The following is a 15,227-nucleotide window of genomic DNA, read 5'->3' on the forward strand; positions in this document are numbered from 1 at the left end:
TACTGGAGTGGGTTGCCATTGCCTTCTCCTTTCTTTCCAGTACCTGGGGTTAATCATTGTCTCAATTCCTTGTTAAGCTTTCTATGTAAATCTCACTCATTTCCCCCCAAATATTCTGCCCAAACTGTAAATCCCCATTCATTCAAACTCATCAAGGAATACATCTATTTTGGTTTTTTCTCAGAAATCTTCCTCCCATACCAGTCTTCACTGTTGCTCAGTAGGCCAATACCATAACTTGCTATGGGATTTCCCTTCGTCATCATCCTGGGAATTTTCCTTACTTTTTTGTGAGTCCCCTGTTTCCCACTGAATCCCATGTCTTGTTTTTCTCCCTGATTTTGGTATAGCACATCTTCTGCTAGCTTCCTGAAAAAAGACTGTAAGGGAGGTGATTTTTTTCTGACATCTTGCAAGTCTCAAAATATCTTTGACATTGATCCTTCGTCTGGGTATATCATTCTGGGTTGGAATTCATTTTTCCTTATGACATTTTTCCTTAGGCAACTATGAATTGCCTTCTAGATTCCAACATTAGTGCTGAGACGTCTCATGAAATTCTTACTTTTGTCCATGACCCATCGTCCTTCATTCTATTTTTATTATTTCTGGAAGCTTTATGTTCTATCTTTGACTTTCTGAAAATGCCCAATGATACGTATGTCTTGATGTACATCTTTTCATTCATTCTGTAAGACACTCAAGGACTCCTTCACTTTAGAAATTCTTCAGATCTGGAAAATTTCTTCCTTTTTTGTCCCTTGCACAATTACTCATTAGATTTCTCCCCTCCACACACATCTTCTATCCCACTCCATCCCCACCCTTCTTTCTCTGTTTTTACTTTCTCAAATTCTTGTTATTGGTATATCAGTATCTCCAAATAATTCTAATTCTCTCATCTTTTCTCTACCACTTCTCATTTCTCTTTTTTTCCCCTGAAAATTCTCTCATTTCCCTTTTTGTCTGCAAATTTCCTCAACTCTATTTTCCAAACTTTTCATTGCCTCTTTGTCAATTTTGCCTTCTAAACAATGGTGTACCAGTAAATAACAATGAACTCTCCAAAGAGGGTTGTGGGGAGCCATCATTGCTAGTGCTTGCCCATTTCCTCCGTGCAAATATTTCCCCTATGCCTGATTTCAAGCCACTAACATTACACCCCTGAAAGCAGAGTTGGGGGAGAAGCATAGTAGTGCATCATTATGCTAGTATTTCTACCATATATATACAATACACAAATAATCTCAAGAGCATAGGCAACAGTAAAATGTTAATAATAATAAAATAATTTGGAAGCGATGAGTTTTAAATATTGCTTTTATTCTTAATATATTTAATTATAACCATATATAACCTAAAGATATTATATTAAAAATAGAAGTAATACTCAAAACTCATTGCTTCCAAATAATTTTATCTTTAATTGTAACCTTATGTAACCCAAGGCTTCCCTGGTGGTTCAGTGGTAAAAAATCCACCTGTCAATACAGGAGACGTGGATTCAATCGTGGGTCGGGAAGATCCTCTGGGGAAGGAAATGGCAACCCACTTCAGTATTCTTGCCTGGGAAACCCATGAACAGAGGAGCCTGGTGGGTTACAGTCCATGGGGTCACAAAGAGTCGGGCACGATTAAATAACAGCAATAACATAACCTAATTTTTAATAATGATTGTGTTTAACAAATGGATTGCAAAATTCCTCAAGATTCACCAGTTGGCTCTTGCACACTGGTATGAGCCACCTCCTGCAAATTATTACTTCGAAATTAAAAACCATGCCCTCTAAAATAATAAAATTAAATCAGAGTAAGCTTCCAAATGCAGTTCTGATCACATCACTCCCCTGAGTGAAACTCTTTATTGCTTCTCTGCTTCCTGACACCCTCAATAGTCAAGGCTCAATTCACAATCCACCTTTCTTATTAGTTCATCAAACAAATACTGATCAGGTGTCTGCTATGGGCAAGGTCTTAAGCAAAAGAGGCAGAGGATACAAGGATGAATTAAACACATTTTCTTTCTTTGATGTACTCCCACTGTAGTAGGAGAAGCAGAAACTTAAACACACACTTAATGAATGTGAATGTGATAAGTACCTTTTAAAAGGTATGTACAACACAAACAACAAAGCACTACAGGAATGTCTAGCAAATGACTAATACAGCCTTGGGGATCTACCAAGAAAAAAACCTTTCCTTATCTTTCTAGGTCTACTAGTGAGTTGGGTTTTTAAATTTTATTCAGCATTATATACTTTTCTCATCACAAGCTCTAAAGATAAAGTGGAGTTTTCATTTTGAAGAGTCCTAGTTCTTTTTTCTATAAGAAATGTCCTCAGAATAAACCTGGTTAATTCACTTAAGTGCACAAATATTAGACTGAACTAATAGAGGATTTTTTAAAAATCTATCAATATATAGGAAAGGTAGGAGTATTAAAGTATGTGAAATAATGTAAAATATTAAATTTCTGGAGTATATTTACATGTATGAGCAGAAGAAATGTCATAGAAAAAATGTAAAACATAAATGAAAGTAATAGGATAGCAGCATATGAAATAAACTTGAAAGCTATAACTGAGCCATAAGAAGCTTCCCAGAAATCAGAGAATGTCATAGGATTAGCAATTATCTTATCAGAAGATGAGATATTTCTGACCCCAAATATTTGACATTATGATCTCACTCCAGACTGAAAATAATTGATCCAGTGGAATCTTCTAATTGTGTATAGAAATAGGCCCAGAAAGTTGAAGTGACTTCTAAGGCCATGTAGATGCTAGTTGAGCTAGGATTAGAGAAGCTAGGTACCTTGCCTCCCATTTTAGTGTGTCTTTTCCTCTTAACACTTTATAAATATTTGCCTAGGGGCAAGCTCTGATGTTCACCAAGCAGTCCTGAAGCAACTTTATGCAGATATGTTCATTTTTTTTGTTAATGAGTTCAACAAACATTGATTGAATGCTTATTCCACAGTAGGCTTTAAAGATGAAGATCCCCTGCAGGAGGAGGGCAAGGCAACCCATTCCAGTATTCTTGCCCGGAGAATCCCCATGGACAGAGGAGCCTGGCGGGCTACAGTCCATTGGGTCGCAAAGAGTTGGACATGACTGAGCGACTTAAGCACAGCACAGACATTGGCTAATGGGATAGACAAGTCCATACACTGTGGGTAATTTACTCTATCTGGGAAGATTAGGTGATATTTTCTTTCTTTTTTTTTTTTTTAGGTGATATTTTCATGTTGGAGATGACATCTAAGTTAAAGTGATAAATGTGTAGCACTTTGATGAGGAAACGAGGGGTAGACATTCCAAACATAGTAAGAAAGTATAGAAATATTCATGGAATAATGCTTAAACTGGTGTGACTGGAGACAGGCAGTATAGCCATCAAAATAATGAGGTAAAATATGAAAGTAGGAAGGACTCTGACATTGCAAGCCCTTTTCCTGAGAAATAAGGAACACTTATTAACTTTACAAAAGGCTCTGTTTGAAGTAGGATTCAGTAGCTTAGGCACTTGAAAAAGTCTTCAAGACTCACAGCTTTTCAGACTACTTGCTACCTGCCATTCTTCTCTCTGAAATACTCCCAAACTCACAGGGTCAGGAAACATTTATTCCAGAATAAAACAAGCTCCCCAACGCTGTTTGCAGGTTTTCTAGTGAAATCCCCTCTGTTCAAGATATATTCTATTCTCCTTTCTTCTGCTCAGACACTTCAGTAAAATTTTAAGATTTCCAAGAAATGAAAACTAGCTTCTAAGGAGGAATAAGGGGAACTCTGCTTTAACTGAGTATAGAAACAACATCATTAGAATCAGAAAAAATATAACTGATTATTACAATTTTCCAGGAGTCCTTAACGTGAGAAACCTGAAACATGCCCCTTATGATGGGGACTCACGTTAAAGAGGGTGGAGGTTTGGTTTGGTTTGGAGGGTGAGCTCTGCCAGGAAAGAGCTGGGAAGCAGACCTTCATTGCCTCTTTCTCTCACCAATGTTTGCTGGGAAGGGCAATGAGCTGTGCCACCCTTCCTTGTACAGGGGAATTTGGTTGTCATTTCTCCCCTTAAAGGAATCAGAGCTTCTTGGAGAAACGGCTGATATTGACTATGCCAAAGCCTTGGAGTGTGTGGATCACAACAAACTGTGGAAAATTCTTCAAGAGATGGGAATACCAGACCACCTGACCTGCCTCCTGAGAAATCTGTATGCAGGTCAAGAAGCAACAGTTAGAACCAGACATGGAACAACAGACTGGTTCCAAATCAGGAAAGGAGTACATCAAGGCTGTATATTGTCACCCTGCTTATTTAACTTATATACAGAGTTCTTCATGAGAAATGCTGGACTGGATGAAGCACAAGCTGGAATCAAGATTGCTGGGAGAAATATCAATAACCTCACATATGCAGATAACACCACACTTATGTTAGAAAGCCAAGAAGAACTAAAGAGCCTCTTGATGAAAGTGAAAGAGGAGAGTGAAAAAGCTGGCTTAAAACTCAACATTAAGAAAACCAAGATCATGGCATCTGGTCCCATCACTTCATGGCAAATAGATGGGGAAACAGTGAAATGGTGACAGACTTTATCTTTTTGGGCTCCAAAATCACTGCAGATGGTGACTGCAGCCATGAAATTAAAAGACACTTGCTCCTTGGAAGAAAAGTTATGACCAATCTAGACAGCATATTCAAAAGAAGAGACATTACTTTGCCAACAAAGGATAATCTAGTCAAAGCTATGGTTTTTCCAGTAGTCATGTATGGATGTGAGAATTGGACTATAAAGAAAGCTGAGTGCTGAAGAAATGATGCTTTCGAACTGTGATGTTGGAGAAGACTCTTGAGTGTTCCTTGGACAGCCAGGAGATCCAACCAGTCCTTCCTAAAGGAAATCAGTCCTGAATATTCATTGCAAGAACTGATGCTGAAGCTGAAACTCCAATACTTTGGCCACCTGATGCAAAGAACTGACTCATTTGAAAAGACCCTGATGCTGGGAAAGATTGAGGGTAGGAGGAGACAGGGATGACAGAGGATGAGATGGTTGGATGGCATCACTGACTCAATGGACATGAGTTTGCGTAAACTCCGGGAGTTGGTTATGGACAGGGAGGCCTGGCGTGCTGCAGTCCATGGGGTCGCAAAGAGTTGGACACCACTGAGCCACTGAACTGAATGGAAGACTAGGGTAGGGAATATATAAGATGAGGCTGGCACTTACAATACAAGAAAGTGAGAAATTGCTAAAAACAAAACACAAATCATGGGGCCACGTCAAAGGGGCCGATCTCCCCAATGGCCAAAGCAGGAACAATCTGAACAAAATAAATAACGTAGCATTGGATATAGCCCAAAGTATCCAAGTAAACACCCATAAATAAATGATTGAAAAAATACAGAAATGAGGGAGAAAAGTCTCCTATGCAGAGAAATTGTAAATAACTTACAAAACTACTCCCCCATCAAGAAAGAAGAGCTTAATTCACCACCACAACCTCCATCACTACACCTGAGTGTGGGGCTACATATGGGGACTTGCTTCCAAGGATGGGAGTGGAGAAGATTGTCAAATACTAAGTTGGTCTGGTGATTAAGGTTAACATCATCAATGACGACCATGTTGACGTCAGGTACCCTGGACATGAAGTGATGAAAATGGCACTTCACCTCCGAGATCGTCCTCTCCAAAATCCATAACCCCACTCAATTAGAAAAATATCAGACAAATCCAAACTGAGGAACGTTATATAAAATATCAGTACTCTTTAAAGCTGTCAAGGTCATCAAAAACAAGGAAAGTCTGAGAAGCTGTTACAGGTCACAGACTAGAGGAGACTAAGGAGCATGAGGACCATGGATGGAGAAGTAGACAGACATAGATGATTAACTCTGTTTTTTGGGGGTATTTTTTGGACCACTGGAGGCTTTCAGGCATCTTAGTTTCCCAACCAGGACTGAACCTAGCCCCCTGTAGCAAAAATGCCAAGTCCTACTCACTGGACTGCCATGGAATTCCCTACATGATTAACTCTGGACAAAACAGAAAATATTCATATTATTTAAACACTTGTGAAACATTAAAAAATAATTGACCATTTGGGACCCTGAAGAAGTCTCAACAAATTCCTAAAAGCAATTTGTATAGGCCTCTTCTTTTTTCTTCTTTGTACAGGCCTCTCTATTTTTTTTTCTTCATATGTGACAATTAATTGAAGATTGGTTGAATAAATTACTGAATTTTTGTTAAAAGGCCTACCAACTTATTTTTTAACATTCCTCTCTGTGGGCAATTCAGTCGGCTCAGAGCTTTTTGGACTCTCAGCATTTTTTATATTTTTGCTTTTATTGGTGAAAGAAGATTTTTATATTCTTAGATAAGTACAATATAAACTTTCCTGTTTTCATTTCCCATTCTAAATATTGTGTAGTTTACCTTCCTACTGGGCACTCTTCTACATCCTTTGACCTGTTTTGAGCTGAGTTTTTAACCCTTATCTGTTCCATTAGAGAAAAGATAACACTATTTGCCTTTTGTTTATTGTTTCATTCAGGAATCAAAAGTAGAACCCATGTTTTATAATTTTGTAGAAAAGGACATCTGGATGAATTTAACTTTGGTATAGCGCACTGGAAGGTTATTTCTGTTATTTTTCTTAGACTTAAAGAACTGGGATAACTTTAACAATAACCTATATCAGTGTTTCTTGATTTTTTTTTCCTCTATACCTAGTTCGATTTTTTAAAAAGTTCCTATTCCCCTACCTCTGTAACCCATGTCTATCTTTGTAGGGAGATGTACTTTAAGAACACATATTATATATAAAAAAAAAGAACACATATTATATATAAAAAAAAGAACACATATTATAGATGTGTCATGTGGTATATGGAAGACTGTCTATTTTTTCATATATTCATTAATAAAGAACTTTATTTTTACTGATTATAGTATAAGAACTGTAGATAGCTTTGTTTTTCCCTTTCAAAAACAAAATTATAATGCTGAACATGATTTCCCACATAATACATGTTCTACCTTCAACTTCCAGGGATTCTGTTATGGACAAAAGTCACTATTCTAAATCAATCCTTAATTTTATACTTGAGAAAACAAAGACCAGAGAACTTCAATAACTTTGTCAAACTCACACTGTGAAATAATGACAAGTCAAGAGTTAACTGATAGTATAATGTTCTTTCTCCTAAGTTTGTTGCAAACTTTTAAAATCTAGGAAAAAATTAGATTTAAAAAATAGAAATAGACCCAGAAACATTGCTCTCCCATTAAGGAAACTCTCTTCGAAGAGTGCTCTCTGAAGCCCAACCAAATTAATTTCTTGGCTTCTGTGTATTAATTTGATCCCCAAAGTACAGAAACTTAATTTATCTTGATATTAAGTAGAAGTCCTACTCCCCCAATTGTTCTCTTTACAGTGCCTCTGTGATTAAAAAATGGTTACAGAATTCTGAAATCTATTGCCCACTGCTTTTATAATCTCAGGGAATTTCTTGCAGGCACACAGAGTACTAGATATCCCAGTGGCAACTTGTAAGCTCTGTGTTGTTCTATCAAAAACAGCTGCCAAATCATTCGGTAGTCTCTTCAGGACATCCCTCTTATTCAGCTCAACCATGAAGGTGGCAACTTTCTCAAACTAGTCACATGAATAAGTTCTTTCAGGAAGCCATGAATGTGAAGGAGAAAAAACTAGCTCAATCAGGAATAATAGCAATGTCTCCCCAGGATCTAGTTCCATTGGATAGTATGCAGGTATAAATAAAATTCTGAGTAGGGCAAGGTGGAAAAGAACTTTTTTAAAGAAGAACATACAACATCTTAAATAAAACTGAATGTAGACGCTAAGGGGCAGCTTTTCCACAAGTATTTAACCCTATAGATTCTCTCTCAGCATATACTTCCTGTGTAATCTTAGCAAATTAAACTCTGGAATTCAGCTTCGTCAGGTGTATAAAAAGAGGCTTAAGCTAGATACTAAGTTTCTTCTAGCTATAAAATTTGTTTTCACATAACAAAGTTATTTATAAAGAGTAATTGCTAAATATACCTGTCAAAGGAAAACTGTCTCAGGAAAATAAGAACAGTATCTGTAAAACAACAACAAGCTAAAAATAAAGGCCTGTATCTCTTAATTTGTTCTGATTATCAATAGTAATCAGAAATTGTACAATGAAGGTGAACTTACAAATTTTAAATGGAAATTCAGACTACAGCATTATTATGGAAGTGGTATAATATCTATCTAGTTTTGTTGATATTATTTATGAAGGATGGTGACATAGTAATGCTTTTCTTCCCCTTAGAAAATGAAGGGGAAACTTAATTTGGAAACAATCAGTTCACACAAAGATAAGGGATAACAAAAGCAAGAAGATTAATTTTTTTTTTTCTGGACAGGGCATGGGTGAGAAACAGATTTTTTTCATCTATATTTCACTACTACTTTAAGTAAATTTCATTACTCTTAGCATACTCATGTTTTTCATGGTGTCAAATTTTGAGGTGAGTATAGCCCACATTATTAGTGCCATTTTAGCTCATTGCTCCTCATTATCAGGCTTGGGAAGGTAGCAGAGAGTAATGCAGTGGTTTTCAAAAAATATTTCTCAAGCAAGCAGATCCATTATCTTTGAACAAATTACAGAACACAGAAAAGCGGAACAGCTCTGATTGCAGATGAATGGGGAAGTAGAGCCTACGCTTGCTTTTTGAAACTCCGGGTCTTCCAGGATGACAGCCTGGAGACCTTTGTTTTACTGGAAAACACATGGGGTTTTGAGTTCCCTGTAACTGGGTTCAAATCTCAGCTTGCCCACTTAAAAGCTATGGGATGGTGAGAGAGTGACTTAATCTCTCTGAGATTCAATTACTTGTGTGTAAGAGACTAACAATAGTAAATAACAGTATACAACTGTTGTATGGATAGAATGCTCAATAAACCTCAATTCACTCCTGCTTTTGCTTAAAATTAAACATAAAATCACTTGTCCCACAGTTTAAAAAAATTGGGCATAGTAGTTATCTCCGGTTATAGGCCTCCCAAAATTCAGGTTTAGATATTTCCATTGTGTCTCAGGTGGTTTCTCCTCCCTCAGATTATTAGTGTCAAGTTTCTTTTTGTCCCAGGGGTTCTAACTATGCCTTACTACCACCCTTATTATATCTAGTTAAACCTAGATAAACACACACACAAATCAGGGGTTTATTATGAAAACCCCATAATACACAGTGAATATTCCATGGTTCTTATGTTTTTCTTTTCTAGACAAAGGGAAAAATATGCAAACTTTTAAGTTTCAAACAGAACTGTTGAAATTATTTTTTCATACTAACTTTTATTAGGAAGGTTATTAATATTTTTACTTTGGAGGCCATTCCTTTTTAAAAACCGAATTTGATTATATATCTCTCAGAACATGTCAGCAAATACAACTTTAGTTCCCTCAAAGCAGGACTTAAACGTTCTTTTTCTTCTGATATAGCTTTTATTGGCTTACTCTAATAGACTCAATGCTTAATCTTAAAGTGATGGGTCCAAGTCACAGCTCTGCCACTAAATAAGCAAGTGATTTAACTTCTCTGAGCCTATTTTCTCTTCTGTAAAATGAAAATAATGCCTGCTTCATAGGATCATTATGACAAATTGAGGTAACATACATAAAAGAATACTCACAACTATAAAGGTCAATATGATGGTTATTCTTTCCTTGCACACATATCTAGTCTGGTGCTAGGAAATATAAAAGGTCAGTTACCAATTCCAAATATGCATCAAAGCCAAAACAAACAAAACCCTGGAAAGCAATTCAAATTCAGTGTGAGGTCAGGGACTAAACATATACCTGTCTTTGACAGTGAATTGGCATCACCAGTCTCAAAAACAGTTGCCACACCAAACTTAAAAACAAAACAACCTAGTCACAGAAGTGACCAACCTTGGGGTGATCTATTGACATTTTATCTACGGAACATAATCTGATTAAGAAGACAGTAATGTGACCAAGATAAGCCCTCAATTAATTCTAATTTGTTTGAGGTTATAAGGATTTTTCAGTATGCTACATACATTCTTGACAAAGGAGAATACAAAAAGAGAATGTGTTACACAACTCTTCCATAGCATGGATAGCTTTGATTCTCATGATCAGTACTGGTTAGCTACTGTACATTAAAACTGCTCAGGGTGAAGCCTAGAATGCTATACCATGGCATTCTTAAAGGAAATACCGTTTACCAACATCCCAAATCCTTTGGTTCCATTTCTCTGTTCATTTAAGATTTATGATAACCTGTGACTTGGTCTTTATCTTTGGCTTTACCTGTATTTCCACCCTCCCCTTCAAAAGGAGAACCCCATTCTCCTAAATGATGAAGACTGGTAATTTTGTCAGTTATATTTACTCTTAATCAACAAATTAGCCTTTAGGTTTATAATTTGATATTTTGTGATTTGCTTAGTACGCTTAGTACTCCAGACCTTGACTGAATTGATGAAACTTCATTTTCTAACCCTGTAAACCTAAAGATGAGCAGTTTAGCAAGATCTAATACCCCACAAGCTTCTAGGAAAAGGCTATTTCAGAAATCTAGACAACAAAACAAAATCTCTTCTTTATTTTGGTAGGGGGAAACTAAAAAATATACTGAGTAAAGAACAGTATAACACAGGAGAGCATTCTGAACTTTCTGACTAAAAATACAGACTACTTAAAAACCAGCAACAGGTACACCTACTTTCGGATGTGTTTCTGAAATGCCAAATTTTATACTACATGCAAAATCTGCAGAGCTCACTTTCTTAAGTAGAAAATGCATTGATAAAATCAGCGCTCTGGTTATTTAAATAACCATTCCAAAGATGCCTGCTTCGTAAACAGCATTTTGAAATTAACTATAAAGGGCCCAACGCAAGCATTTAAAAAAATATAATTGGAAGTATGAAATGGATCTGTGTTTATAGATTGCAATTTTCGAAGATAATATTTCATTTTAATGTAATACAAGATCACAGGATTTCAACTGGAAGGACGTCCTTAGAGATCATCTTGCCCAACCTGAAATTCAAATCTCGGAGTATTAGCTCGACTCCAAACCGGTCCGGACCGGAAGCCTGAATCGGGCCTACGCATCTCGTTTTAAAAGAGACAGGCGAAAACACCGGATTCCCTCTACAGTTTTTGAGCGCAAATTGAATAGATTCTCAAGATGGGTGTAGGTACTTCTAAGAACTCGTCTAGTTTGTCCCTCTGACAACTCTATTGGTATCCGGGGATCAAATATCTAGGTTTTGCTTCTAACATGTTGAGAAGCCACAACCTCTCTCAGTAAGCATCCTGAAGCCTCACCGCACCTTCAGAAAATCGTTTTCATTTGATTTTTGGACATTCAAGCTCCCTAGAAATCGCTCCCTTTGGTGGAGCCCTGCGGCGTTCGAGAGCAGCAGCCGCAACCCCTTGGCTGCCCCAGTCCTCTCCAGGTCTCGCTGGGTGGGATTCGGCCAAGGCGGCTTGAGGCACGTGGTGACGAGGGGACCGGGGACGCGATCCCCGCTCCGCGAGCCCCTTAGACCAGAAGCTACCCTACCCGACCCGACCAAACCCTCAGGCAGGCCCCTTCCTGTGAAGTTAGAGACTCGACGATCCAGCATGGATCTCAGATCATTTAACAGGGCCCTCGCCCCCCAGTTCCTCAGAGGCCCGCCTCTCCTCAGGGGTCCTGTATACCCCGGGGGCAGCGACTGACGACGCTCAGAAGGCGAGAAACGGCTCCCTAAGCCGCTCGCTGGGTCCCTCTCTCCCCAGAATGCACCGGGGCCAGCAGGAAGGCCGCTCCGACCCCTAATTTTCCCGCGAATTCAGTTCAAAGAGGCGGCCGGGCCCGCGATCGGCAGCGCGCACGGGCCAACCAAGCCGCGCCTCCGCGAGAAGCGCCTCCGCGTGACTGACGGGGGAATCTGCGGGCCAACGGGCTGGGCGGCCGGGCGGCGCGCGCTCCCGCCGACCAATCAGAGCGCCGGGCGGGGGAAGTGGGCGGAGCGAGGCCAGGCTAGGGTGAGCGGTCTCTCGAGCGGAGCGGGGTTCTCAGGAGGAGACACTTTTTTTTTCCTCCCTCCTTCCCTCCTCTCCTCCTCCCTTCCCTTCCCCTCTCCTCCCCTCTCTCCTCCTTCCCCCCTCGGTCCGCCGGAGCCTGCTGGGGCGAGCGGTTGGTATTGCAGGCGCTTACTCTCCGGGGCCGCCCGGCGGGTAGCTGGCGGGGGGAGGAGGCAGGAACCGCGATGGCGCCTCAGAAGCACGGCGGTGGGGGAGGGGGCGGCTCGGGGCCCAGCGCGGGGTCCGGGGGAGGCGGCTTCGGGGGTTCGGCGGCGGTGGCGGCGGCGACGGCGTCGGGCGGCAAATCCGGTGGCGGGGGCTGTGGAGGCGGCGGCAGTTACTCGGCCTCCTCCTCCTCCTCCGCGGCGGCAGCGGCGGGGGCCGCGGTGTTACCGGTGAAGAAGCCGAAAATGGAGCACGTCCAGGCTGACCACGAGCTTTTCCTCCAGGCCTTTGAGAGTGAGTGTGTTGGAGGCTTTGAGGGCAGGAATCTCCACTCTTGCAGCGTTAGAGGGCCGGGACACTCGTGCTGGGACCCCCTTCGTCTCCTGGAGTCGGTTTGATTCGGGAGTGGAGGGCGAAATTGAGGGGGCTGTTCCGCCTTCGGGGGTTACGGCTTACGGGGGCTCTAAGTCTAGGGGCTTTGGGGGAGATAGGCTAAGGGGTCCAGGTGAGGTTCGTGCCTCCCCAAAGATTTACACGCGAGCTGAGGCCGTGGGGCCCCGCGTTAAGAGCAGGGTGCTTTTAGGTGAGGAGGTCACGGTTGAACTGTACAGTTGGATCTGCGGTACACGACTAGTTCTTGCTTTCTTTCATGCCTTCCGTACTCCAGAAGTACAAGGCTGTCGGTTGAAGGTTCAGAGGAGCAAAATTAAGCCTGTGAAGAGAGGAATGCAGTAAAATCGACCAAATTGTCAGTCTGAAATGCCTTCGCAAGAACTTGGTGCTGCACATTAACATGGCACCTTTTGATGCTCTAAACCTTTCAAATCTTTCCACCCATTTAAGGGGGACGTAAACTGAGACAGGTAGTGCTTAAGCAACTCACTTCTCTGGATACGCTCTCGGAATTCTGCCCGTTGTGTTTGTCTTCATTTCAGAACATTTTCTGATGTCAATTTCTGTTTTTAAGGTCTGTTTCGAGGGCAAAGCTACGACTTAATTTAGGAAGGGGGCAAGGTGTCTGGAAACAAACAATAGAATTTGTTAAGAAACAGCATGACTATGAGTAACCTGCCCTGTTCTTTAATGAATTTTACGTCCTGGTGGTTTTCCTCTCTGCTTTGGTATGGATGTTGTATCTGGATGATATTTAACAGCTAGATATCTTACAGAAACTTGAATAAACTCGGCTTTACCACTCAATGTCTTTATTTACAATTTTCCGTGGCATATGTTAAGGGCATGGTATCAGCTGTGCTTGGAAAGATGTATTACATTGTTTAATACCCTTCTTTCATTCTCTCTCATTAGTGTTTCATGAAATTCTAATTGAAATTTAATACAAGGAATTTCAGTTTTTATTGAAATGAGTATTGAACCTGCTTGAGAGAGATTTACACTATTCTTGCGTTTCCTTAATATAGTTTGGGAAATCTGTAGAGGCTTTCAATTGGAAATACTAAAGCACAGTGATGACAATAAACATACATGTTTGTACTCTTTCTAAAACATCTCATCTCCTTTTAGTTTGAGACTAAAACTTAGCTAACTAAAAATTGAGTGGAAATTTAAAAAATTCTCTCTAAACATTATGAGAAGACAAATCCTCCAAGAAAGTTTTATCTGTCTTGCTTTCTGATGAGCCTGCTTTGTAGAAATGAACTGTCATTAAGAGTTAGATTTGGAAAAAGAGATTTGGTCATAGAACAACTTGATTCTTCTCTAATTTCTGAGACGTGTATATGCTTTGATGTATTTACTAATATAGTCATTTTTATACTGCTTTATTTAAAGAAATATATTACTAACATGTCATTAATGTAACTGGTATTATGGTATTTGTGTATAAAATATTTTCTATCTATAACATACGTCCTTTGTAACAAGTTTAACTAAACAACATTAAAAACATTCTGGGAATCTATTTAAAAATATGTGTTGCAATAGTATTTACATACTGAGGTAATATTTACATTGAGCAAAATAGAAACTTCAACTATAGCTAGAAATAAATTCAATGAAAATTTTAGCTAATCTGTGTTTTAGATTTCAGTACTGACTAACTTTGCTCATATCTGTATTGGGACATCTATTTAGGTAACAGTTGTATTGTGTTTGAGCTGACTACTGCACAGACTTTTGAAAAGACCAATTAAAAAGTGAACATTTCATTTTTGTTATTGGCATCAATATGGAGTTCTTTTACGGAATCCAACTATCTCATATTAGCTACTTTTTAGAAAGAGATGGGTTATTAGTAGTTTATATTAACTCTCTTCAGTTCTGCATACAAACTCGTTTAAAAATAGCTGCCTTAGATATGCAAGGCTTAAAAACAAAGATTATAGAGTACCTTAAATTTAAAATAAATGTAGGTGCATTTTTTGACTGTTGTAGACTGAATGTCATTTAATGTAATTTTGCATACTAATTTTCTTGATGTAAATATTCAGTACATGATTTTCATATAGGTGATTAGTTTATATTGGTTATAACATGGGCTGGGTTGGTATTTTGTTAATAACTTAAGTAATGAGTGAATTTAGATAACATTTGGATTTTGTTTTTGTTACCTAGAACCAACGCAGATCTATAGATTTCTTCGAACACGAAATCTTATAGCGGTAAGTAATCAACAAAATTCATCAGCATTATTTTTTTCCTAGAATTTCACCTATTTAATTTGAATATTTTAACTTTTTTTATAGCCAATATTTTTGCATAGAACTCTTACTTACATGTCTCATCGAAACTCCAGAACAAACATCAAAAGGTACATTTTATGAATTTATTTCAAGTTGATCAAACCATGTTAAAATTTTGTTTTAAAGTACAATCTCTAATGAAAGGTTAAATATGAAAACTGAGGTGAAAGAGTAATTGAATTGATTGCAAAGCGACTTTTTAAAGTACCACTTTTGTAAATCCCAGTTGATTGCCAG

At 39.0% G+C, this 15,227-nt stretch overlaps 1 protein-coding gene across 2 annotated transcripts in view; it reads left to right on the forward strand.

The window, feature by feature from the left end:
* Nucleotides 1-11,964: 11,964 nt before the first annotated feature.
* SUZ12 (SUZ12 polycomb repressive complex 2 subunit) overlaps nt 11,965-15,227 on the forward strand; it is a 38,323-nt gene continuing 35,060 nt past the window's right edge. Inside the window, exons 1-3 of one of the 2 annotated variants that reach the window (XM_043480474.1) lie at nt 11,965-12,582; nt 14,863-14,909; nt 14,994-15,058. In XM_043480474.1, coding sequence (XP_043336409.1) covers nt 12,309-12,582; nt 14,863-14,909; nt 14,994-15,058 — 386 coding nt within the window. In that variant the 5' untranslated portion in view covers nt 11,965-12,308. The remainder of the gene's footprint in view (nt 12,583-14,862; nt 14,910-14,993; nt 15,059-15,227) is intronic. The other variant, XM_043480482.1, reaches the window with a different exon arrangement.

The sequence above is a fragment of the Cervus canadensis genome, chromosome 1 (genome assembly GCF_019320065.1).
Source record: "Cervus canadensis isolate Bull #8, Minnesota chromosome 1, ASM1932006v1, whole genome shotgun sequence".
NCBI classification, from domain to species: domain Eukaryota; kingdom Metazoa; phylum Chordata; class Mammalia; order Artiodactyla; family Cervidae; genus Cervus; species Cervus canadensis.